The sequence below is a fragment of the Sphaeramia orbicularis genome, chromosome 9 (assembly GCF_902148855.1).
Source record: "Sphaeramia orbicularis chromosome 9, fSphaOr1.1, whole genome shotgun sequence".
In the NCBI taxonomy this organism is placed as follows: Eukaryota; Metazoa; Chordata; class Actinopteri; order Kurtiformes; family Apogonidae; genus Sphaeramia; species Sphaeramia orbicularis.
The window spans coordinates 26,995,273-27,022,627 of NC_043965.1; the positions used below are offsets into that span (position 1 = coordinate 26,995,273).

Below are 27,355 nucleotides of genomic sequence, written 5' to 3' on the forward strand. Positions count from 1 at the left end.
ACTGAATTCCCTTCATTGTGTGATGTTTTGATGATATTAAGGTTAAGTCTTGGTTTAAAGGTATTTAGGAATTACCCTTTGATAAGAGGTAAAGCTACAAACTATAAATAGGCCAGAGTCACAAGAGAGGTTAGGTTTAATGTTTAGGATTGACTTTCACAGAATGGGTTTGAAATGTGTGTAGTCTATACAAGGGATTCAGTCAAACACAAGCCTGGGCCCTTCATATCCCATATTCTCCATGTGTTAAATCCCTTGTGTACTTTATTTCTATTCTTTTTTTTAGTCTTTATTCTTTTTTTCTGAGATCCTCATAATTTCCAAAAGAAACTTTTTAATGTATGTTTTTACAAACCAAAATCCAAAAACAATGCAGTGATTTGCAAATCTCATAAACCCTTTTTTTTTTTTTTAAATTCACAATAAACCATTGAAAACATACTAAGTGTTTCAGATGAGAAAATGTGCAGTTTTATGACAAAAAAATAAGGTCATTTTGAATTTAATGGCAGTAAAATATAACAAAAAATTGGGATGGGGCCATGTTCACCACTGTGTAGCATCCTCTTACCTATAATAATAATAATAATAATAATAATAATAATAATAATAATAATAATAATAGACAGACAGACAGACAGATAGATAGATAGATAGACTTTATTGATATCAAAATAGGAAAGTATAGTGCAGCAGCAGCAGCATAACACACTGTAGAATAGGATATAGAAATAAAAACATACAATACAGGAGTAAACACACGATATATAATAAATTCTAAGTATAAGGAGAGAACTGGTAAAAAAAAAAGAAAAAAGATCAAATAGAATTGTTGCATGAATAACGTTAAAGTACTGAGTGGAAACGGGTATATGACCAGGTTTACACATCAAGCAGAGATGAGTTTATGATACAGTGTGATGGAATGTGGCAGGAGAGCTTTCCACCATCTGTCTTTTCGACAGCACACCTCATACAGTCTGTTGGAGAAGGTGCTCTGCAGTCTGTCCAGTGTGTGATGAGAGGGTGCTCATCATTACTGTCTATGATGGAGATCAGTTTCTTTAGAGTCCTCCGAGATCATATGCTAATTTAAAATATCCAGAAGATTCTTGGTCCGAGGAAAAGCATTTATTGAGATTTAATTAAATACATGTTGACCTTACAGGACAAAATGTGTATGTGCGTGAATATATGCTTTGCGGTATGACCACGCCCCTTATAACGCTGTCCAATCGGGTATCAGCAGAGGGGAGACTGTCAACAACTGGTCCGAGAAGCAGGAAAGTATCATTTGGTCTTCGTTAGTTTGTCAAGCCTCTTAGAATTGCATTTGTTTACATTTGCTGTTTTTCTGTGATTCAAAGCCATTTCTATTATATTTATTCAATAGTTTAAGTAGCAGCTATGTAGGATAAAGTTGCTTAAATCAACCAGTTAGCCTAATGAATGCCTTTCAGTCAGTTACAGTTGTCAGAAGTTGGCTAGTTTCATGCTAGCTAGTACGTAGCTAACGTCAGTGGAGTGAGAATAGGCTGCTATTTATTGTGAGCGTCCGATAGCCGATAGCCTGCGGTAGACAGTGTCCAGCTCCTTAAACGTTACGCCTGTAAAGCAGCCGAAACGTGCGGAGGGTACCTTATATTGAACGCCGGGAGCTATTTTAAATAACCAACAATGGATCCATTCGACAGCAACAGTACAGGTAAGGAAAGAAGATGGTAAGCAGTAACATGAAGCTAACAGAAGCAGGCCAGCTAATAACTAACATGACATTAGCTGCAGCTTCACTGGACGTGACATTCATTCGAGGACACATGTTGAGGGGATTCGGTCTGACTTTTGACCAGTTAAATGGAAGCTGCGTTTTTGTTTTTATGAGAAGCTTCTTATATTCTGATAGAAATTTTCATGAGGTAACGCCAGTGTTGACAATCCCTCAGTGGTGAAACATTTTACTGTAAATTACTTTCCTTGAAGCCCACAACAAACTATGTGTTCATCCTGTGGTTTATATTCGTAATGCTTTCGTTTTCTTTGAACCGAAGAACTTCAACAACTGAGTATTGAGTCTCTGTTGTGTCAGATATGAAACCACTCTCTGTGCCCATTTTTATTTATTTATTATTATTTATCCTTTATTAGATAAAGGTAAAATCCCACTGAGATTGAGATCTCTTTTCCAAGTTGCTTGTTATAATTGCAGCATTTTTTTTTTAGTACAAGCCTGCCAGCTGCTTTATAACCACTGCTATGCTTTCAGGCTTTATTAAAGCAAACAAAAAGCCTTGTGCGTACACTTTAACAGCTGTCAGGAAAGCTCAATGCTCTGCTGTAGTTATATTGTTGTTATTGTTTAAAAGGTTTTGATTCTGAAGAAGTAACCACCAAATCAGTGCATTGTGACTTCCTTTTTTACTAAATGCTTAGTTGTAGCTTGACAACACTAACTCAGATTTTGCAACCATATTTTAATCAGAGAACGATGAGAAAGCATTAGGAGACACTTCCTTCCCATACTGTCTCTGTTTCATGGTCTATTGATAACAACGTTGTGTTTCAGAATAAGAGCCTTAAACACATACAGTATATTTAACTCTAGTTGTGAGACTCTATGTTAGTCTTGTACATGTTTTCAGTAAACACTTCAGAGCACAGTCAGCTGATAATATGTGTTATTGTTGTATTTACATCCAACCTTGACAAAAGTACATGACTTACTACTTATTCCCAGTTGCCAAAGGTGCTAATTTTTGTCTCACTGTAAACTGTTACATCGTAGTTTTCTTTAATAACTGTCATTATTATACCCTTACAACATAGCATAGCTGTTCAAAGTAGAGATGTCTATCGTTGACGTTTAATGTGGTCTTATTTTTTATCATATCCTCTTCTTGATATTGCACATGACCAACTACTTAGCTCCTAGTCTATTAATAGCATTTGTATCACAGCAGTGGGGATTAGAGAGACACAATAATGGCTCATACAGTCATATCCAAAAAACTGTAAAGGACAGATAAATTTACCTTGTGTGTACTTTGTGTTTTGGGACTTCTTTTGTGGAGTATAAGCTCAACATGGTTTACTGTCATTGTATCTATAAATATCGAACCCTGTAGGTACTTTCCTGTTTTTTGTGCTTTTCCCTTAAAATCTTTTCAAACTAAAACTGAAAATGTCTTCTTCACACCATGTAAAAATGACAGGAATGAGAGGCAGAATGGGAGGCTTACGCATTTTTACTACTTTCATTATTATTGAATTAAGAAGTTAAACATATCCCTGATTGTTTCAACAGTAATTTGCTGCTAGAGAATCACATGCACTGAGTAAAACAACACAATGCTTCTCCTCATGCTGGAGTAACGGTTTTATTTGTAGAAATGCAGATTATTTAACCTGTAGTCAAACATGGGCTGCTGATGGATAGTCTTTGTGCAAGTTTTGAAGGCATTATCAATTCAGTGCAGGTAAGTGGATGAGCTGTGAGGGAATTACAATGACATTTTTGTGTTAACAGGTGTCATAATACCTTATTTATGGTACAAGCAGTAATCTTTCTGGCATAATAAGCTTTTTTATCTAGGTCAAACAACTAGGAAATACTGTAGGTGGCTTACTAACAGGAAACTGAAGACACCCTATTTTGTAAGATGCGGCTTCAAGTTGCCTTCGTTTTCAGAGAAAATAACAACTCTTTGTGTTTTCTACTGGCTTTATGCCACAACTCTGTGTTGGAGCTTTAAACATTCAACAACACAATATATTTTACACTATTAACATACCAAACAAGTGTCACTGCGTGAAACAGAGTAATTTGTGTTCTCTCTTTTCCCCTCTCTCAGTTCCTCTTTTAAGGATCTTCTACCTTATTTCTCTTCCTCTTTATGTCTTAGATCGTGCTAACCTGCCAAGGAACATGATTGAGAACAGCATGTTTGAAGAGGAGCCTGACGTTGTTGACTTAGCCAAAGATTCAACAGCCTTTCCGGTACTTTTATGTGACTTGTGTCCACACATTGAGGATGTTAATCTCTTACAAGAGAATGTCATAATGTGAGCCTAATAGCTAAATAGAAGGAAACTCAACTGCTTTTTGGTTTTTCAAGCTATTTCACATTCCATCTAAGAGGCTTCCTCAATTCTAACTGAAAGGCAGGGAGTTATAGGTCTTTTTGTCTAAAATATTCACTCTAAGAAAAAAAACCTTCAAACACAAGCTGAGTCATATGGTGTTGTCTGATAGATACCTATATAACTAGAAACAGTAATTGTTTAATCGATGTAAAGAATAAACAACTGCTCCACAATGGCATAGTACAGGAGGGTCACTGCCTCTAATCAGGATCCTTACCAGTTTGTTTATGGTAAACTGGAACAACCCTCTCATGAAAAGGATTGTGATTCGGGGCACCACTCATCAGCCACATACACCGCTTTTTTGACATTGGTGTCTGGGCAGTTTTACACTTGAATTAGGTGATTTTTGGCAGGTAATGACCTGTAACATCTCTGTAAGTAATTCCACAGAGGTGAAATATATTGTACTCCCAACCAGTTCATTACAACTGAGAAAACATCTTGAATATGATGTGAAAAGCCATCAAAACCAAAAAGAAGGCCAGTATGTAAGTATTTACATGACCCGAATGACTGAAAACCTACACAGACAAACTCCTTAATATGCATAATTGTCAAGAATTATTTGCACCACATAGTTCATGTTGTTGCACCTGCTTTCATTGTTTAAACTGATAATAGGAAATGTTTGGGAAATAGGAATAAGTTAATTAGAGAGTAACCAACATTTGTGGATAGCCAGTGGTTGTAATTTGCAGACTTTCAGTTTACCATATATAACGGCTTTTTCTTTCACTGGTTTTTGTGTTTCCTGGAGCTTGTGAGAAATATTATTAGCAGAAGGTCATCTTTTATCTTTCTTCTCTATCTTCAGTATGTTGTGTCTGTTTTTAAAAATGAGCTGAAATGACCCATTTTTACCAACAAGGGCCATGTGACACATCATGAACCCCCTACTGAATTATGCACACTCAACCATCCATCTTTTATGTTAAAAACGTGTTTCTGAATTTGTTTTGTTTCAATAAACAGAAATGCTTCCCTGTCATCATTCTCTGTATGATATATGTCCTTTTACTATCCAGAGCTCCTTTCCTGCCTCTGTAAAGAGTTAAACTATCTTTTAGGTAACACTGCACTGCTCAGTTTCCCTGTAGAATATTAGCATATACTGTATGTGTCCTCTGCAGACGTTTCCAGCTCTTGACCCAGATGAGGTGGTGTATGAGCCTCGGAGCTCACGGCTGCTGGTGCGGGGCCTCGGAGAGAATGAGATGGATGAGGATGAGGAGGATTGCGAGTCTTCGGCCCGTCTCCTTGGCATGTCCTTCATGAATCGCAGCTCAGCTCACAGATCTACTTCCTCTCCTTATACCAGACAATCCCCACCCAGGTAATTACACTCAAAAAAAGTCCTCATATAGGATGCTGTGCAGTATGTGTGAAATGTTTTCTCACTTCCACGTAATGTGTTTTTGAATTTGATCACACAGAAAGTTCACTGAAAAGTATTGTTATTTTCCAACTTAAAAAGATTTTTAAAAATTTCCATGGAGCTGAATTTGCATTTGTAGAAGTTATTGTAACCATATGTTGTAACCATATGTTTCTCAGTTTTATAAAAATCTAAGCTTGCATGTGAAATTGTAGAGTGACATTTCTTTAAACTGCTACTGCTTTCAAAGTACTATGGAAATCTTTTTACAGTATTTGCATTATTATGCCTGTAATTTATCATTTATACATAACCACCAGTAGTTTTTGAGAATTACAGTTGCTTTAGCAGCAGACAGTAGTAACTATTAAATGTTTGCAGAAGGCAAAATAAATGTTAGTCATAACTGTGCAGTTTTACAGTATTAAGGCTTTTTCATAGTGACTTAAATGATAGATTGTTGACTGTTAATCTTCCAACGTGTCTTATGTTGAAGATTTCACTTCTGTTCCCAGATTATGTAGATAAAGAACACACATACTGTATGTAGGTGAAAGTGCAGGCATCATTCGTGAGAATTATCCTGCAAACTAAAGTTAGACAGAAATGTTGTTTCCGTACAGCAACCCCAGTTGACTGTACTACTATTTGTACTGTTATTATAAATCAGTCACTAATATTAAACTATACTTTATTTCAGGTCATGTTCACGACCCTCAGCACGTACATTGGTTGTGTGTGTGCTGTTCCTGGTGATAGTGGTGTCTATGACCATGGTACTGTACTTTTTACCCGAATGCACCTTCACCAAGGTAAACAAAACTCTTTATTAGTTTCATTAGTTAGTAGTGGAAATGTTTTGTTAGTATGTTTGGACTCATAAATATGTGATACTCAGTCACGTACCCATTCTTTTGGTTTTTTCACTCTGTCTTCCTCTTTAGTCAGGTTGCCGTAAACAGACCACTCCTGCTGAGCCAGTCTATCCTATTTCCACCAACGGTGAAATGTTTCCTTGGGCACAGCTACGGCTGCCTCAAAGCATACAACCTCTCAGCTATGAGCTCACCTTGAACCCTGACCTCGACAAAATGACGTTCACCGGTACCACTGTCATCACTATGACTGTGCGCCATGACACCAAGCGTATTGTCCTGCACAGTGCTAATCTAAACATTACCAAAGCTACCTTTAAGGTGGGTCTGCAACAGATTTAATATGTAATGTGTTTGTGTGTAGAAGTATTTTCATACCAAGTATAGATTTTCATGCAAGAATTTTTAACTGACATTTATAAAACTGAAAGCTTGTTCACCACTGAAGGAAATTATGGTGGGGAAAAATATCAATTTCACCACTCACATCCTTTGTTTTATCTGATGTTATCAATTATTGTATACAGCCCTTCCTTAGCAATGTATACACCATCTACTATATCAGTCGAGCACACCAATAGACTCTCTGCACTATTAGACTCTTACCTTACCTTCAGTGGAGTGAGATATTTCTGAGCCATTACATTACTTGACCACTGCAGAGCCAACAATATCATATTGGTTTGCAAAAAGCAGTTAAAAAAAAAAACTGAATGATTATGTTCTGAAATCACCCCTCTGAAACCCCTACTGCTTTTCTGTAGTTTCCTTTCTTACAGTGAAAGTTGTTTGAATAAAAATGGAACATAACAGCATAGATAATTTGAATCAGGTGCAGTTTGCACAAATGCCTTTGCAGATTTTCTGTTTTCATGCACTGTAGTTTTGCATTGTACTGGTGTGAAAGGGCTTTGAATGGCAATGTTGATGTCGCCTTGTCAACATATAGAATGGTAAACAAAGATTTATCTGTTTGCATATAGTTGAACAGAATGACACCTGATTGAATGTACTTGAACAGTGAAAATAGGTGGTCTTTATGCAACTACTGAAATTTTAAGAATATTAATAATATGAATATTTCTTTTGCTCCAGCTGGGTGATGGGAAGGCCACTGATGTGACTGTACTTGAGTACAAACCACGACAACAAATAGCAGTTAAGTTCTCAGAGGAGCTGAAGGCAGGCCAGCAGTGTGTTTTGACCCTCAATTACTCTGCCAATCTCTCTCACACCTATGATGGTTTCTACAATAGTTCATACAGTGACAAAGATGGAAACAAAAGGTATTTTGAATATTACTACTACTACTAATGTGTTCTCTTACTGAAACACTTGCTGCAGAGATCTGACTTTCTGACATGTGTTAAGTGTATTTTCACAGGTAACTTCATGATTTGTAGATAACAATTAAAAAACATATATTAAAAGCCTTTTAAATTAGTGCAATGTATTTATTTAATTGCACTGCCAAAATAATCAAACTGATCTCCATATTTTTCGTAGGGTCCTTGCTGCTACCCAGTTTGAGCCTCTATCAGCGAGGAAGGCCTTCCCCTGTTTTGATGAACCGTCTTTCAAAGCAACTTTTCAGATTAAAATCAGCAGAAAACCTGACTATATGACTCTGTCTAACATGCCTAAGGTACTTTCGGAATTAATTTTACTGTGTAATATTTCATTTTGCTAAATGCTATTGTACATTGCATTACAAAAGTACAACCTTCAACTGTGTCTATTTTTTACTTTTATGGTATGTAAGTTTGAAGTATTTAACAGCTCAATCAAAGAGTTCAAATGTAAACATGATCTGCTCACCAACATTCTTTAAGTGTAACTTAATTTATAAAAGAATAATAGGGTGTGTATGTATGTATTTATGTTTCAAGCATAAATTTAAAAAAATATCCTCTTTCACTGACAAAATACCAGATTTATTCTTCTGCATAGATTATTTTTTTTCTTATCAATACAGTAGTAACAACTCTGTTTTATGTTTTTTTTTTTTTTGCTATTTTAGCATAGGATCGATTGGGTCATAGCTGGAGTGACTTTTTGTAGTATAATTTGTTTTGTCGTCACGTTGTTTTCATGTTGTGTTTTTCAGGCTAAAACCACATCACTTCCCAGCGGTCTCCAATTAGATGAATTTGAAAAGACCAGTGTGAAAATGAGCACCTACCTAGTGGCATTTGTTGTTGCTAACTTTACTCCAATCAGCAAAAATGTCTCTGAAACTCTGGTAAGATGTGGTTCCTTTTTGTTGTCACTGGTGTTTAATACATTGCCTGTGTGATATCATCGACAAAACAAATGCAGTTTGTATTGGGCCAGTATTTTTATGTTTGTGTGGTGCTTTTGTAGGTTTCTGTTTATTCTGTGCCGGAGAAGAAGGAGCACACTGAGTATGCTCTGGACACAGCTTGTAAACTACTGGAGTTCTACAATAGCTTCTTTGAGATTGTCTACCCTTTAAAAAAACTAGGTGGGGAAATATAAGTACTAAATAATCGTAAATAGTACGTGCTCTATTAAAAATTTTGTCCCTCCCTGATTTACCCTCAATGATATGTTCTCTTTTGTCCACATAAGACTTGGTTGCCATCCCAGACTTCCTGGCAGGAGCGATGGAGAACTGGGGTTTGATCACCTTCAGAGAAACCAGCCTGCTGGTGGGAAAACAGTCTTCTCTTTTGGAAAAACAAGTTGTCGCCTCAGTCATAGCCCATGAGCTCGCCCACCAGGTAGCCGTGTGAGCCTTTGTGTTTGTGAAAGCATCATCCACAGTGAATATGCCCCATGTTCTTGACTAATAATTTGCTGTTTTTGTTCAGTGGTTTGGAAATCTGGTGACCATGAGCTGGTGGAATGACCTGTGGCTTAATGAAGGCTTTGCCACTTACATGCAATACATGTCACTACAGACAGTTTTGCCTAAACTGGACATTGTAAGTTCACATATCTGTCTTGTATGTTGCTTCTTGAATTCTTTGAAACTAGGGATATAACTGATGCAAAACCAAGATCAAACATGTTATGCAAACATCCACAATCTCAACTTGTGGTTCTCCTCCCAACCTGTTGCCACTGCTGTTCCTCTCATTATATTACATTATTAACACATTTTTCATGTCAGCGGTCACACTTACACATGTAGATCATGAAACTATATTATTACTCTATTTGAAGTAATGTCATGTCAAATGCTTTAAAAATAAAAACACATTACCCCTATGTTATAGTTTTCAAACTGCATTGTGTGACTATTTTTGGTCATGTGACACATGTAACTGGTCTTAAGATACATGTACAGGAGGTCCTCGGGTTACGAACGAGTTCCGTTCCTACGCTGGCGACGTAACCCGAATTTTTGCGTAAGTCGGAATTAACCCTTTAATACCCCCTGTCCTTAATAATGGTCGCCACGGTCGACCGACTGAAGCCTAAGGCTTTACCGATGTTCGTCGGCGTCTCGCCATTCTCTGACCTTTTGATGATTTCCAGCTTCGTTTCCATCGTAATGGCTTTCCTCTTGGCTGGACCAGCATTGCTAGAAGATCCTGCTTTCTTTTTTGGGGCCATGATGTGAAAAAGGAGGGTGAAAAAGGCGAGGATACTGAGAAAATTACGGAGCACAAACACAGACGCTCTACACTATGGGGCTGGAGACAAAACGGCAGACGAGACTCAGGCGTCGTAAAGTCGAAACAGCGTAGGTCGAGTACCGTGTAACCCGAGGACCTCCTGTATTTCTTGACCGTAGTTTAGTTAATTTTTGTGGTGTTATTCATAAAGTTATTCTATCTTGATTTGTTATTTACTCTTAATATTCCAAATTCAAGTTAATTTCATAAACCCTTAAATATTTTAACCAGTTGTTTCTCATTCAACCCCATAAAGAAACAACAAAAACCCAAGCCGCTGGTATGGAGAACTGTTATAGCCCCTATCTAAAACACCCAACTGAAACAGATATTGTTCTCTGTTTCACTTTTATTTAGTTGCTCTGTGTGCCTCTACTCACACTGATTGTTTCTTGTTGTTTGTAGGGTAATTTGTTCCTGGATGTTAGATTCAGAGCTTTGGAGAAAGATGCACTAAACTCTTCTCATGCTGTGTCGACTGAAGTGAATACACCAGAACAGGTGGAAGAGATGTTTGACTCTGTCTCCTATGAGAAGGTTTGTCTTTGGAAACTTCATGTATAATACAAGTCTATGTGTACTTTAGCTTTCTATTTTATGTGACCATCTATGGATTTGTGTCTTTTCATTCAGGGTGCATCTATTCTCTTGATGCTGAACGCCTCCCTCCCAGGGGATCAGCAGTTCAGAAAAGGGATCATACAGTACCTAAATCAGTTCAGTGGACTCAACACTGACACTGACAACCTCTGGAACAGCCTTACACAGGTAGAGCTGTATGTTTACAGTTCTCTTTTTGACCTGTCATTGTTTGACATTTTTCTGCTACTGTGTGACCAATTACTTAGGCCCTCTAAGTTGGACTCTGGCTAAAAATGCTGAGCATCAGCCCCATTTATCTGAGTGAGACAGAGCACACACAGTAGATTGTATAATTACTGACACAAGGGCTTGAACCTGATGCCCTCAGATGAAGGGCAGTCTGCCAACTCATTATTTCCCCCTGTTGACTCTGTTCATGCATTGCTTGCACCTGCACAATACAGGCATCTGTAAGGATTAAAACATTTTTTACCCGCAGAGAAGTCAAAATAAGGGTGTGTGGTTAATTTAAGGGGTCATTTTTGATCTATAATAAGTCCAGTTTCAACTGTGTGAGCATTTGTGTGTTTATACAAGAGGGTGAAAACACTCATTTTTGCTTCTGTCTAAATGTACAGGGTGGGGAAGCAAAATTTACAATATTTTGAGGCAGGGATTGAAAGACAGTGTATGACCAATTAGTTTATTGAAAGTCATGAGAATTTAAATCTTCAAATCATATTTACTGCATTTCTAACGGTCTTGTTGTCTACCTCAAGTTCAATTGACATTTTTCTCATGGATTTGGTAGGATCCTTTAGGATTTTGGATTTGAGAGCTTTAATAAAAGCTTTGGTACGTTTTTTGTTGCTTCCTCCACTTCCAGACTTTCTCGTAATAGTTTTGCTCATAGTCATTCTCTTCTTTACATTATAAACAGTCTTTATGGACACTCCAACTATTTTTGAAATCTCCTGTGGTGTGACGAGTGCATTCAGCAAAGCACACACTCTGCTTGACGTTTGCTTTCCCGATTACTCATATGGGCAAAAGTTTCTGAAAAGGTATGGATAATAGTGTTAGGTATGATTATGACATCAATATATGTTTGGTTTCAAAACAATTGACGTAGTGCCTGCTGAGAAAAAACAACTAAATGTTCATTGTAAATTTTGCTTCCCCACCCTGTAACAGTTCATGTCTTTACAAGTTTTGCTGCAAATCATAAAAAAAAGTCTTTACAAATCTAAAATATTAGTATACAAGTCAGAAGAACAGTAAGAGTAAACTTAACAGTAAAGTGTAAAAAAAAAAAAGCTTCCTGAAAACACCTTCCATCACCCAGTATTGTTTTATATTCACATTAGGAGCATCACCAAAGTTAGACTCAGGTTTTCCTTCATGTACTGTTTTCTGTTTGCTATGAAAAAGCTCTTAAGTTTGCATTTATGATGTTGTTAAAAACAGGTTACAAAGACTTAAATATAGCTTATTCATACCGAAAGAAACTGTATGTTTTAAAAACCATTTTGGGATTTCACTTTGGAAATAAATGTTTGTTATATCGTCAGAATATAGATAAAATGTTTAAGATAATCACCACCGTAATTATATTATTAGCTTTTGTTTTGTTCTCAGGTTGATGTCTCTACTCAGCACCAAAATGTGTCCGAGATGATGAGCTCATGGACTTCACAGAAAGGCTTCCCATTGGTCACTGTAGACCGCAAAGGGGATCAAGTTACCCTCACACAGGAACACTTCCTGCTCACTTCTGACAACGCCACGCATACTTCCAGGTGAACTACATTACAACACACAATCACACATCATAGAAATATACTAGAATCTGGAGCTCATTATGTTCTGCACTTTCCATAGCTTGTGGCATATCCCTGTAACTTACATCAATGACACATGTAGTCTGGCCCCTGACTGCAAACAAGTGTTCACTCTGAAGACCAAGTCAGGTAAAACATACAGTTGTCAGTCTTGGGTACTGTATCACATGGTACATGGTATCAGAATGTGTCTATTCATATGTTGTTGTTGTTGGTGTTTTTTTTATTTTTTTATCAGAGACGCTTAAGGTGCCACAAAGTATAAAATGGTTGAAGCTGAATCACGGGAATACAGGCTTTTACATTGTTCACTACGGAGATGATGGTTGGGCTGCTCTTATAGATGCTTTGATCAACAATGTCAATGTTCTTACGCCTGAGGATCGAGCCTCCCTGATACACAACATGTTTGCTCTTTCCAGGTACAAATTCAATAAAGAATGAGAGGATTATATTTTTAATGCATACGTTTGATTTTTATTATACTTTCTGTCTCTCTTTCCTCTCCTTCTTTGTGTTATAGACTGGGACGTGTGTCCTTCAGGCAGGTCCTCAGTCTGTTAAACTACATGACCAATGAAACTGAGACTCCTCCTGTCACCGAGGCCTTGTTACAGCTCAACAATATTTACAGACTGCTTGACAAAAGACAGGAGACAGATTTTGTGTCTCGTATGAAGGTATAGTGCACATTAAATCACTATGTGATGATATGTAAACTAAAAACTAATAAGTTACCCTCTGTGGTAAAGTGATTTTTTTATGTATAAAATAATATTACAAATCACTGGTTAGCCTTAAGGCCTTTTACACTGTGTACAACCTCATTGCAAGGAAAATTCACCCCGAAAAACATACTCTTTAACACTAAAAAACTCTGAAAAAATGAAAGAATGCTCAGGAGGAGACACAGTGGAGTGATCCCTCCTCCCTGAATGGGCAGGATGTGCATTATGGGTTGTGTGTACAGAAATATATACATACCACTGTTGAAAGAAGTCATAAAAATATCGATTATTTCATTACAATGGTACCTTTCACTGGGTTGGATATATTAGGCAGCAAGTGAACATTTTGTCCTTGAAGCTAATGTGTTGGAAGCAGCAAAATGAGCAAGTAAGGAACTGATTGACTTTGACCAGGTCTATATTGTAACAGTGATAAATGGGTCAGAGCATCCCCACAACTACAGGTCGTGTTGGGTGTTCCTGGTCTGCAGTGGTTAGTACCAACCAAAAATGGACTATGGAAGGACATCCCAATCTTACGCCAGTTGATCATCACTGGGAGGTGTTGGATATATAAATCCAATCCATGGAGGTCCAGTTCTCTACTTCCATGACTTCAGGCATTTGCTGCTAAGGTCTTGGTCCAGATACCACAGCACACTTTCAGAGGTCTGGTGGAGTCTAGGCCTTGGGTCAGAGCTCTTTTTGTGGAAAAAAAGAAAACCTACATAATATCAGACAGATAATAATGTCAATTGGTTGAGATCCAGCTGTTGTTCTTTGGACTACTTTTAGTAGGTACTAACCACTTTACACAGGGAATGAACAACAAGATCTGGAGATGCTCTGACCCAGTGATTTGACCACCACCAGGTCCCATTGTAAGGAGAATGAGAAATCTAAATTAATTCCACTTTGTCTGTCAGTGGTGTTTGTCAATGGTGTGTGTATAAACAGTGAACAGAAATCAAGTTATGTTTCCAGGATTATAACTTGAAATGTTTTATACATACAGGTTCGTATTCTCTCTTATTTTGGTTCTCTAATGAGAAACCAAACATGGGACGAGGAGATAAGTGTATCGAAACAGGAGCTACGCTCGGCCCTGTTGGAGACAGCCTGCAATCTGAATGTAGACAGCTGCATACGGCAAGCCAAAGCCCTGTTCAAAAAATATGTTGAATCCAATGGGACTGCACAGTATGTACCAAGAAAAAAAACTTTAAACTTTGAGGAATTTTTTTTTTTGCCAGTCAGAATCTAAACTATGTTTGTGTGTTTATATTTTTTAGCATCCCAGGAGATTTGCAGCGAGTTGTTTTCACCGTAGCTGCTCAGTCAGAGGAAAGCTGGTCTACTTTGCTGGAAAAGTACTCAAAAGTCAGCTATGATGCAGAAAAGAGAAAAATGCTGCAGGGCCTGGCATCCACTCAGGACACACGGCGTATAGCGTGGTCAGTATCTGTTTTTATGTGTTTTTATCTATCATCTGAATCAAGCGTCTACATCGTTCTGTTCTTAGTATTAGTATTTAATTAAGCATAATTATGATGAAGTAGATTTTTTAAAATTTTAAAACCATCAGGAGCAGAATAGCAGTAGTTAAAGATATGAAATCTACATATATGTAGATGTGTGTGTGTGTGTGTGTGTGTGCGTGTGTGTGTGTATATATATATATATATATATATATATATATATATATATATATATATATGTATATATACACACACACACATACATATATGTGTGTGTGTGTGTGTGTGTGTGTGTATGTATATGTATATGTATGGAGTTAGTGTTGTGTGAGTGCTGTTTCTATGTGCCAACCAGTGTTGAACCCTTTCACTGTGTTCATAGGATCTTGAAGGAGGGTCTGCAGGGGAACATCATCCAGACACAGGAGTTGCCCTTGGTCATCAACACTGTGTCTAGCAGCTTTTCTGGCTATTTGTTTGCCTGGGATTTTATCCAAGAGAATTGGAACCAACTCATAGAAAAGTAGGCGGTACCTCCTTAAAGTTTTAAAAAGAAGAGTATAAATATAAAGATTATTTTATTTAACCTTTTACTTTACTTATTGCTTTAGGTTTCCTGTGGGTTCCTTTTCCATTCAGAAAATCATCAAGTCCACCACCTCTCAGTTCTCCACACAGGCACACCTCAATCAAGTATGTTAATTTTTATATACAGTTCATTCAGGTCTGTGTGTTTGTTCGTTGGCTGATATCAACCATAAAGGGATACTTCACTTACTTGACCTAGGGCTCAGTTTTTAGTTTTTATACCCACCCATAGGGCGAGGGTATGTAGTAATACCAGGAATTCTGTTCGAGTCTATTCACCTGCTTTAGCAGACAAAGTGTGATCAGATTGTCTTTACCACAAGGAGAGTTGCAGTGCACAGTTTAATGGCTGAATTTATTTATTTATTTAAAAAAAATTTTAACACATTTTTGAAAGTTTGAACTTTCAACAATTTGTCCAGCTGATTTCTTGAAGACAGCTCACCCAGACAAAATGTGATCAGATTGAAAGTTAAGACATGGGTAAAATAATATTTGTCTTGGTTTGACTGAACTACCCAGAAAGGATAGTAAATTAGTTTAGTCTAGTTGACAATTATCTGTAATTTAAATTTCAAAATTGATCCCTGACAAGGCAGGGTATCAGTGAGCAGGAGGGGTAAAGTGTTTGGTGTGGGGTGGGGTGGGGTGGGGGTATTAGTAAACTCCACCTACTCTACTCTACTCTACTTTTCACATGTTCTAATTTAGAAAAGGTGAGTGTCGAGTTATCTGTCAAACAAAATAAATATGTACAGGCCCATTGCTCATCTATCTTCATAATTTAACAATAATGAAGTACGTTAATTTGGTACGAGGATTCATTTTACTGCATTTAATAACTACTGTCTACAACTGCCTTGTAGTTTTGGTTAATAGTTAATAGTGTAAATCAACCAGGCTGATTTGGCCCACAGGCCTCAAAACAGCAGTGTGTTGTAATTCAAGTTGTCTGGGTCGATATGAGGTTTCTGCATCTACCTCTTCCCTCTGGTTTCAGGCTATAGAAAATCTACCCAGTTTTTTTTTTTTTTTTTACCCGGCAGATTTTTTTGTCTAATCACAGACATTTTCAGACAGGTAGGGTAGTCAGTTACTTGACAGCAGCTGTAATTTCTGATCAATGACCAGATTCCATCAGACACAACTTGAATGTGACTCTACTACTTTACACTATGCCGAGACATAGAAGCTGAAAAAGTGGTTTCACTTCATAACTGTATCAGACAGTGTCAGGTTTATCTTCATATCTAGTCTTTTGAGTTGATCTGCAAAAGGATGGTGTATATTTTCAAATTTTGGCTTTTTTTTCTTCTGAAAGCTTCATGTTGTATCTCCTTGATTTAAAGTGTGCTTTAAGTGCATTATACCAAATCTAACCTGGCTAATTTTTACGTACTTTGTTTGTTGTACAGGTGCAGGGTTTCTTCTCCAGTCTGAAGGAGCGTGGCTCTCAGATGAGGAGTGTGCAGGAGGCTTTGGAAACCATCAGACTGAACCAGCGCTGGATGGACAGGAACCTTCCTTCATTCAATGAATGGCTCTAGTACAGGCACTCCATCCAGCCCCGCCCTGCTACCTGGGGCATGTTGTCAAGACAACAGCAGTGTTTGCACTATTGAGGGACTATGTCTCTGAAACCCTTTACCCAGGTCAGGGTGCTACCCACAGCCACAGTTAGAACTCTACCGGGGTGAACGAGGGGTTGATTTTCTGAGATTAGTCCTAGGAGTTGTAGTTTTTAGCTCAGGGTGGCTCTTGATTGTGTGTCTGACAGGGTGTCGTCAGACTCAAACTCTCACTCCTCACACTTTATGCTGTTGACCAAACTTCTCCTCTGTTTCTTTCATCCAAACCTCATGTCTGAGCAGACAATCATGCTTTTGGAAGGCAGTGCTTTACCCACAACCTTTTAGCTCAGCCTGCTCCCATGCACTAAATGAAGGAGCTGTAAATGGCCACTTCAAAAGAGAGTAAAGAATGTCAGCATTACAGTACACTTACAGCATTTATTTTATAGTACATATACAGCACTGTACTGTATTTCATGACAGTACATGTACTGTTTCTTTTTTCATCTTCTGATCTGTGGGATGGAGTTGCTGTTACACGTACTCAGCGATGAGAAGATGAAAATGAATGGTACTTGAGTTACCAAATTACTAAGAGAAAGTATTCAAGCTTTACAGTGCCATGCAGAAGCTGCTTTAAAAATAGCTGCCAGTCTTTGTTTTACTTACTAATGCAACCTGAAGCATTTATTACCTTAGTAATGGTTTGGCTAAGGGGACTTGAATTTGTTGACAAATTGTTGGCTTGATATACCAAATTTGTGTTGGCATCAGCTGAATGTACTAAAACCTTCCCACTGTGTACGCTAGGTGGTGTGCTGTACAGTTGTGCAGGTTTAACAGCCAATGTGTCTTAGATAAGAGTAGACAGTGCACACAAGAGCCAAATCAGTCTTTGGTTCTTCCTTCCTTTAGTTCTCTCTGGTTTTCTTCTTTCTTTCTAGCCATGTTTCAGCTGAATTTAGCTCTTCCTAAAGTTTTATTTTGAGCGCTCCTTGCCTGCCATGCAGTCGCTGTACAGACCCATTATTTGATCCAATTAGTTTGTAAACTTGTAATTATAATGTAAATATGCTCCACCCCATGACCCTTAACCCTGCTATTGGATGTACTGTTTTAAACATCTTGACTTTTAACATATTAAGCTTTCTGTTGTGTGTGTATATAGGGTGTAAAGAAAAAATGTATACATAGAATTGATCAAGCCTCTTGGTCAAATACTTTTTACTGTTTTGGTTCAGAAAACCACAGGGAGGCCATTTTGCTGATAAATGTTTGTGTTTTAAGGGCTACTGTGCACATGATGGTATGGACAAGTTCAGATTGGGCATGACTAGCATGTCCTGGAACCAAATGAGAACGCTCCTATGAATAGAATACAGATGCCCGGCTATTATTTACTTTTTTTTTTTTTTTTTAATTTTAACTCCATTTGTAAACTACTTCAGCTAATTGTTTTTGCCATCCCATTGATGTTCATGAGACTTTAAGGCCCCTTTGACTTATTTAGATTTAATAAATAGAATAACAATCAAATAACCACTTAAGGTTACATTCACCCTCCTCCTCCTTAAAGATTTGAGTTTAATCCCCAATTCGGAAACAGCAGACTCTGTGCGCAGATGAGAACCTGATGAAGGATCATGAGTTTGCTGCTGCTGTTGTGACTCCTTTAGTTTTGTTTTAGAAGTTTCAATATGGGTAGATGCATATGGCGCCCAGGTAACTCCTGTGATTTGCAGGTGATAGGACACAAAATAAAACCTGTGTGCACTGAAGGAGGTATGTGGATGTCATCACATGCCCCTTCTGCTTTAATATATGGGTGAGCTGTGTGAAACATCACAAAGATTTGAATTGTCAGAAAAGCATGTATGGATATGCATTTAAGTATGGGAAATTCTGATGTGTTGTCTGAATTTTACCTGTCTACCAAGGACAAGTTTCCATTTGCCTGAAGTCCAATTTATGAGCTTAACTGATGCTATTAACATTGTTTTGATCATATTTAGGCCCAAGTTTACTAAGTTACAATAAGCTTTGAGACACATGTTACCGATGTCATTGTTACTGATCAGTTTCAAAGCTGTTTTAAGTGATGAACTGACCTGATGAAAGGATTGTAGTGGAGAACCATATGAGCATTAAACCCACTCAGATTGTCCTTGTTTTTGCGCCGGGAGTAAATGCTGCAGATGCTTTTGAAACTGTTGCTCTTAATGTGAAAAGAATTTAAATAAAGTTGTTTTTTTTTTGAGCATGTTGAACTTTCTCTTTATGTAATTGCAAAAACTATAACTCAGCAATAGCAAAACAGACAGTTAATGAAATTAAAACAGTTGTTTTTGAGATACTGTGTGTAAATCAAACCAAAAACCTCAAATGATTTCTGCCTGTTACTGCAGATGCTCCTCTTTATCCAGTTTTGTCATGAGCAAAGAAAAAAGACATTTTGGATAAAGTTTTGCCTTTTAGAAGTAATTTTAAAAAGCTTTAAGATATATGATTCACAGCTTTGTGTTGAAATAATTCTATTTTAATAAATTATATGGTGTATGAACTGTCACAAAGAGTTAAAGTGCACAAACACTTGTTTGCAGGTCACATCAATTCAAGTGAGGTTTATATTTAGGTCACAGTATCGGACAAAGTCAAAGTATAATATAACAAATATTGAAGTGAGGTTAGACTTGTTTAGTTATATTGAAGAGACAATCTTGTGGTGGTTTAGTGGTTCACTGTGGTTTAAAGTGCTTATTTGTAATGAGATGTTTTAAAGCCCTGAGAAGTTGTTTCACGCCCTTTTAAAATGTCAATGTCTGTCACTCATTTAAATGAGTTTCCTGTACAAACGTTTCACTGAAATCATCTCTGTTCATTAATAAACAAGGAAGAATCTCAGTTATGACAGCAGATGTTTTGTAAATCTAGTGCAGCTTAATTATGTCCCAATTTGCCATTGGCAAAAAAGTCATAATTCATGTGTGAAAGGCCTGAGGTTTACCTTTCTCTGGAGGTGTGCCATAAGTCAACTCATAAATCAAAACGTCATAGAGAGGGCACCTGTGTGAAACAGAACTCCATTGTCTGATTACAGCAGAGAGATAGTTTCACTGCATGTTTACAAATACATTAATTTGTCATAAGATGCAATCTGAACATTATTACAAGCCCATTCCATACATTTCTGTTGGGCTATAGTCTGGTCTTTGGCTTGAAAAGGTATATTTTCCTTGAGATTGTTTTGTAGCCCTTTCCAATTTAATGCAGTCATCAGTTCTTTATTCTTGATTTTGAATATCTTATTATCTAATGATTAATATCTTATCATCACTAGCTTATTTAAACACGCAAGGCAAAGTAATAAAAGCACAGTTTCATCTGATGACAAGTAACACCACAAAGACCTATCAGTGCCGTTGTTGGATCACGGCTGGTTTCTGTATTTGGGGCGCCTGGTTCCGGATGAGATGTAAAGATACATTTTACTGGTTTCAGTGGCATGACTATGTATGCTGAGGATAATTATCATGTCACATGACACATGATCCACTTTGCATTACAAGTATGTCCTGAACACACTGCTGTTATCATTATGTTCTATAGCTTTTGCCTCCAGGAGTATCGGTGGGTCCTGCAACCACAGAGGGAAACTTTTACTTAAGTAAAATGGAATTATACTTCATTAAAAGTAAGTCATGCATTTAAAATTTTACTTGAGTAAAAGTGTGGGAGTATCCACATCGTACTTGAGTGTCAAAAATACTGTGGAAGACTTAGTGTGGAAAGCAGTCTTTGCATTATTTCGTGATGACATGGTAAACACTCCTCAGAGATAAATTGGGTCTATTTTTCATGTTCATTGATTAAAAAAAAAAAAAGAAGAAGAAGAAAGAATTGCATAAATAAGCCAGAATTAGGTTAGTACTCTACCTATGCATTAAGTGATGGCCAGTTTAAACCTGGACTTAATATGGCAAAATAATTTGCCTGTAAATACAGATAAATCCTCTCTTTTATGCTTTAAAAAACTATGCGTAACAGTCCTACAACTGGCCACTGTGTTGATTTTATCTGGTTTTACTCTACTCAGATAAAACACATCAGTAAATCTAAAATCTTCACACACAAAACACAGTGTTGAGAGAAACCAGTACTTTAGAACAAGCATTCAAGCATTATTTGAGTTTTGGAGCAACATGGAGTACTACACAGAGTGGTGAAGGACACCTGAAGATTTGAGTCCACTTTTTTTTTTTAGGAAAAGCAGCCACTAGTAGGACAAATGCAACGCAGTGAGTAACCTGCATCAAATTAACGTCCTCGTGTCTAAAATGACGTTACAGGGCCTCTGGGATGTCCATTCTAAGTTCATATATCTAGAACCTGAAGTTAAATTCAGAAAAGAAAGAAAACAGACAAGATCACCACCATGGGCTAAATCAAATGACCTAGGTATGTAAGAAAAGGCTCATGCATGTTGTAAACATGCTGATCAGGAGTCGATTATCAGGTCATATGACTACACACACCTTCAGGTCACTGGTCTCAGATCAGTACTCCTGTGCTATGAATATGCTTCCTGCATCGACTGTGTCAGCAGTCACACCTACTCCATCAATCAATTGCGCCTGCCCCCATTCAGTCGCAACTTTTGTCAGAAGCACAACAACCATTTGAACTATGCAGCCTTGCTAAATGGAGAGGTCAGGGTGATAGTTTATCAGCAGGTCTGTTCACGGTCAAACACACCAGTTTCATCAGCACGTTTTGCTCTGTGGGCATCAGATTGATCAAGGTGATTTATTTGTGAAGCACTGAGGTGAAACCTCAGTCTTAGATATGAAAATACATGTGTGCAAAAGGCACGAATGAGGAAATGTTGGCTGTAGACAAGTGGTGTGATGAAGTGCCTTTGCCAAAGATTCAGTGTATCTTTGAACTGTTTGGTAAAAGGCCTTTTTTTCTTGATCAATACAGTTTCTCAGTTGTGGTTTTTGAATCTGCAGACTCAGCTGGTTATTTTATAGATACTGTAGATGTGGTATAATCTTAAAATGGTGCATTGACAGGCAAAGAATGTGTTATTGGGCAGAGAGTTTGAAGGATCACTGAGTGGATGGAAGCTCATTCAAAGACACATATTTATGTAAACCCAGACAGTTACAGAAGATGTCATTTGGTGGCATTTCTATGTTCTTCCTCAGGTCAGTACATGTAAAATATGGCAAAATGATTACAGTGGCAATGTTTCATAAAATTTCTGTCACTTTTAATGTTCTTATTCTTAGAAATGATGACTTCTCACTGGCATTTAGATAATACTGGAGGAGATTTTGTTACAACCTGTGTGCCCGCAATGGAGAAATTTCAGTGTGCTCTGCATCACACTGCCACTTCCACGACACAGCTGATAGGGTGCCCCACTAGAGGGCACCCTTTAGCCACCAGCTTTTTCTGTTCTTTATATTCAGTGGATCCCAGACACCAAGTGGCTGCTGCTGTTGAGCTCAGGCTTAATAGTGGCTTTTCTGATAAGTAGATAAAAATACCAATAGAACTGAGACTATTTTCGATTAGATTATTACTTGATTTTGGGATTTAGGGAAAAATATTAGAAGTCTGGTGTTTTTTTTTAATGCAATAAAATATTTGTTTTAACATCTGAGTTCAGATCTTGTTTTAGACTGATACATTTTGTATAATAAGCACAAACACTAATTGTTGAACTGATGAAGTTACAAAGTTACATTGGTTGTGAAAAGGCATTATTTACAACTTAGGTGCTGAAGTGAACTCAGTGAGGGTATTGTAGTTGGGTCTGTCTGTCCAAACCCCTCATTTCACCTTGAATTTTTTTTTTTTTTTAACACAAGATAAGGTCTCTACTATATCTTGGTTCTTCTTGAAGATGGTTGTTTCTGAGGGATTCTTCACCACTGGGAGACGCTGACATTGAGGCACATGAATGACAGCAGCTTCATTTCTGAGAAAGTTAAAAAAAAAAAAAAAAAAAAAAAAAAGAAAAAAAAAAAAGCTTGTGCCACACAACAATATCAGTCAAAAGCATTAGGGTTATGAGAATTGAGAACATATTTTCATGTCATTTCTTAAACTGCAGTGTATCATAGGTGTTTGTTGTTTTTGAGTTATATGGAGTCATTCTTCCACTTCATTACAAGTAACTTCCAAGTAAATAATGATGGAAACATAAATCTAAGTGGATGAACTTATTCAGTGAATAGGGTGTAATCTAAGTGGGTGAAGGTCTGCTGTCTCCGATTATCTTATTCAAACAGCAGTCACTTCAGGTCAAACAGGATGTGTCTGACTTCATCACGGCACATGGTAAGTTGAAAAGGAGCCACATCATGATAACACTGTGATGAGGGCTGAGGGCCGTAAATTTATATTCTGTCTCTCATTTTTCTTCAGTTATCCTTTTACTGCAAAGTGGTGATGTCACAGATAAGGTGCAAATATTTACAGTGGCCCATTAAAAGGTTGCATATAGAAAAAGATGGACAAACTGTAGTTATCTGTGTATGTGTATGTGTATGTGTATGTATATGTGTGTGTTTGTGTGTAAGCACTTGTACATCCATGTACACACATATAAGGAATCTTCTAACAACCATCCATATCATATACAGGGTGGGGAAGCAAAATTTACAATATTTTGAGGCAGGGATTGAAAGACAGTGTATGACCAATTAGTTTATTGAAAGTCATGAGAATTTATTTGCCACAAGAAAATTTACATAATAGAAAATGTTTTTATTCTGTGTGTCCTCCTTCTTTCTCAATAACTGCCTTCACACGCTTCCTGAAACTTGCGCAAGTGTTCCTCAAATATTCAGGTGACATCTTCTCCCATTCATCTTTAATAGTATCTTCCAGACTTTCTCGTAATAGTTTTGCTCATAGTCATTCTCTTCTTTACATTATAAACAGTCTTTATGGACACTCCAACTATTTTTGAAATCTCCTTTGGTGTGACGAGTGCATTCAGCAAATCACACACTCTTTGACGTTTGCTTTCCTGATTACTCATATGGGCAAAAGTTTCTGAAAAGGTATGGATAATAGTGTTAGGTATGATTATGACATCAATATATGTTTGGTTTCAAAACAATTGACGTAGTGCCTGCTGAGAAAAAACAACTAAATGTTGATTGTAAATTTTGCTTCCCCACCCTGCACATAATACAATATTGCACATAAAGTTGCAATAATTTTATTTTCAGACACATTCCTCTTTTTATTCTTATTTATACACATAAGCAATCACCTTTGACATAGTGTGATGATTGCAATAATAGCAGTGGTGGATCTAGAAAAAATGGAAGGGGGGTGCAGGAGGATGGTAGTTTCCAGGGTTGGAGCCCCAGTGGGCGTTCAAGGGGGCAAAGCAAAGCAACATTAACATTACAAATGCTTCAAATACCATAAAACTGTATCTTTTTATACACTAATAAAATGAATACAGTTTAACCTCACTAATGTGACCACTTTTGGAACCAAAGCTAAGTGTTGGTTTTAATAAGATTGGCCTCAGTTATGGCATTGAATTTGACAACTAGTTTAAGTGAATGTGCAGTAGACCCCCCTCTCCAATATGAGACAGAAGAGAATTGCACTGCATAAATGTGCTCCTCAAAATGCATATGGACAGATAGTTCAGTAGGTAATGTGGCAGTCTAAGATGTGGGGGATCCAGGTTTGAATCTTGGCAGGGCTGATCAAAATTTTTTACATTTTAAATGTTGAAACTGGGGGGCGTGGCACCGAAGGCACCAGTAAATCCGCCATTGTAATAGTAATGATAATAGTAGTATTGTAGTATAATAGCTGAGATAGCTGAAGGAGGTAGGGGCACCGTAGAATAATTGTAGTTTCAGCCTTCTCTCTGTCACCATGAAACAACTACAACAGCAAAAATAAATATAATAAACTAGAAGCACTCGGAGAGCGCAGACCTCCGCCAAGGCTGATCAGTGGCCGCCCCTGTGGGACCCCCACGCCAAGGAGGTTATGTTTTTGCCAGGGTTTGTTTGTCTGTCTGTTTGTTTGTTTGTCTGTCCGTTAGTGTGCAACATAACTCAAAAAGTTATGGACAGATTTTGATGAAATTTTCTGGTCTGCGCCCCCCCCTCATGGGCCCCCCCACCCCCGATCACCACCAAAATTTAATCTTTTCTTCCTTATCCCATTTCCAACAAACCCTGAAAATTTCATCAAAATCTGTCCATAACTTTTTGAGTTATGTTGCACACTAACGGACAGACAAACAAACAAACAGACAGACAGACAGACAAACCCTGGCAAAAACATGACCTCCTTGGCGGAGGTAACTAGAAAAGCACTCGGAGAGCGCAGACCTCCGCCAAGGCTGATCAGTGGCCCCCCCCGTGGGCCCCCCCACGCCAAGGAGGTTATGTTTTTGCCAGGGTTTGTTTGTTTGTTTGTTTGTCTGTCTGTCTGTTTGTTTGTCTGTCCGTTAGTGTGCAACATAACTCAAAAAGTTATGGACAGATTTTGATGAAATTTTCTGGTCTGCGCCCCCCCCTGTGGGCCCCCCCACCCCCGATCACCACCAAAATTTAATCATTTCTTCCTTATCCCATTTCCAACAAACCCTGAAAATTTCATCCAAATCTGTCCATAACTTTTTGAGTTATGTTGCACACTAACGGACAGACAAACAGACAAACAAACCCTGGCAAAAACATAACCTCCTTGGCGGAGGTAATTATTGTACATTTCCAACTAATGTCACAAGATCACAAATTAATATTCTCATTCGCTGTGTGTACACACCGTGTGGAAATTTCCTACAAAAATAAAAGTGTGCTTCCTTGAACTTGACACAACTGTCAGTAGTCATGATTTCAGACATGTGTTTTCACAGTGTCAAAGATAACTCTAATAATAAGTTATGTAATAAGTTTTTTCTTGATGCATTCGCTTATTGATTCTCAGATAATTGATAACTGTATCACGTTGCAGTCTTGTGAACAAGCTGCTGGAAATTTCCTAGATGCCCTGTAGCTTGTTATTCAATCTGCTTCTAGAAAGGTAACATATTTTCACCACAGGATCCTTGTGTTTCCAACCGGTGGTATTTTAAAACATGCCAAATTCTTGATGCTTTATACTGATTATTTTGCTTTCACTTCCAAAATATCTAAGTATACTTTTTTACACTGCTAAATATTTTTATTATTACAGATACAGATTAACGAAACACAGAGGCAGGAGAAAACTTCCAGACTAGAGACTGTCACTCTTGTTGACTGAATAAAATAAGCAAAACAGTATGTCAAGCAGTGCTGTTGTTAATGATTGAAGTCAAGACTCAGAGTCTTTGACAGCCGAACAACATTCCCAGACATCCTGTTCCAATCTGTGCTTTGGTCATGAACACCCTTAAAAGCTTTAAGGTATATAACTAGTTTCTCATTAAACTCTAAACTTCATCTTTCTAGCACAGATAGGATGAAAAAGAAAATATGTTGAGCTGTTCCATTTAATATCATCTCATCAAACTGTGATATATGTTTTTTTAAAATGCAGTCACAAATGAAAGAGGAAAATCTCCAGCAATATTCTTAACGTGAACTATGATTTCAATTCCAGATATTTCAGGTCAAACAGGATATGTTTCTAGCTCAATGGCAATATATATATATATATATATATATATATATATATATATATATATATATATATATATATATATATATATATATATATATATATATATATATATATATATATATATATATATATATAAAACTATGAATAAATCACTGAATTTTTTATATAAGAAGCTGCACTGGTCATCAGTAAGTTCCACAGCAGCACAACCATACGCTTGATTAAGCACTGGAATAATGCAAGGACAAGGTCAATAAAGACTAATAAATGCAAAAAGCTCCGTATCTGTGGGTCACTGCATCTTGTGGGTGACCCTTTGTGAAGGTCACATTTATGACTACGTTATTGAACAACATGCATATTATTAACTTCTTGAAAGTCAACACAAGGTCTGAATACATAGGTACTACAAGTGAGACACAGAGACTAACAACATCTAGAAAAAACACTGATCCTTTATGCACTACTTCAACTAACAAACTCAACAACCAATTGCATCTTGAAAGGCCTTTATTTAGAAACGATTTATGTCTTTTACAGTTGTTGCCTGTCAAAATACTCCACAATTATGTAACACGGATGGCAGAATCTTTTCCAAATTTTTGTTTGCATGTTACATAATGATAAAATGAGGATAAGATCCTGGTGTCAAAACATTTTTCTATTGTTTTTAAGTACGTAAACCACCTGCAGAAGTAAATGTGTGGACTGTCTATGTCTATGTCTTTGTCTATGTATATGTATATAAAACTAATCTACACTGCGAAAAAGGGGTGTCTTAAAACAAGATAAAAACACTACATCTGAGGAAAAGGTACTCAAAACAAATAAAATGTCTGTAAATGCAGCAAGATAATTTCACTTGACAAG

The 27,355-nt window shown here is 37.3% G+C and overlaps 1 protein-coding gene across 2 annotated transcripts; it reads left to right on the plus strand.

Annotated features, from left to right (window-relative positions):
* The first annotated feature begins 1,266 nt into the window (after positions 1 to 1,266).
* On the plus strand, positions 1,267 to 24,826 carry lnpep (leucyl/cystinyl aminopeptidase). 2 transcript variants are annotated; one of them, XR_003936231.1, is made up of 23 exons: positions 1,267 to 1,705; positions 3,900 to 3,994; positions 5,274 to 5,476; positions 6,219 to 6,330; positions 6,463 to 6,714; positions 7,489 to 7,679; positions 7,900 to 8,038; positions 8,501 to 8,635; positions 8,758 to 8,878; positions 8,986 to 9,137; positions 9,228 to 9,341; positions 10,443 to 10,574; positions 10,671 to 10,805; positions 12,258 to 12,418; positions 12,501 to 12,589; positions 12,699 to 12,882; positions 12,984 to 13,140; positions 14,204 to 14,388; positions 14,481 to 14,642; positions 15,049 to 15,189; positions 15,278 to 15,359; positions 16,670 to 17,342; positions 24,815 to 24,826. XR_003936231.1 is itself a non-coding variant. In XM_030142971.1 (22 exons), the coding sequence occupies exons 1-22, from the start codon at positions 1,678 to 1,680 to the stop codon at positions 16,799 to 16,801; spliced, it is 3,102 nt and encodes a 1,033-aa protein (XP_029998831.1). In that variant the 5' UTR covers positions 1,267 to 1,677; the 3' UTR covers positions 16,802 to 19,079. The 2 variants fall into 2 exon arrangements, 1 of the variants encoding a protein (XP_029998831.1); XM_030142971.1 differs by lacking the exon at positions 24,815 to 24,826 and having other exon boundaries at positions 16,670 to 19,079.
* Positions 24,827 to 27,355: the final 2,529 nt, after the last annotated feature.

What these genes read in the sequence shown, in the direction of transcription:
- lnpep (XM_030142971.1), top strand. Translation starts at nt 1,678, where the DNA reads ATGGATCCATTCGACAGCAACAGTACAG. An exon ending in CTACCCTTTAAAAAAACTAG is followed by an intron (nt 8,879 to 8,985) that starts GTGGGGAAATAT and finishes TGTCCACATAAG; the next exon opens with ACTTGGTTGCCATCCCAGAC. An exon ending in ACTCTGTCTCCTATGAGAAG is followed by an intron (nt 10,575 to 10,670) that starts GTTTGTCTTTGG and finishes CTTTTCATTCAG; the next exon opens with GGTGCATCTATTCTCTTGAT.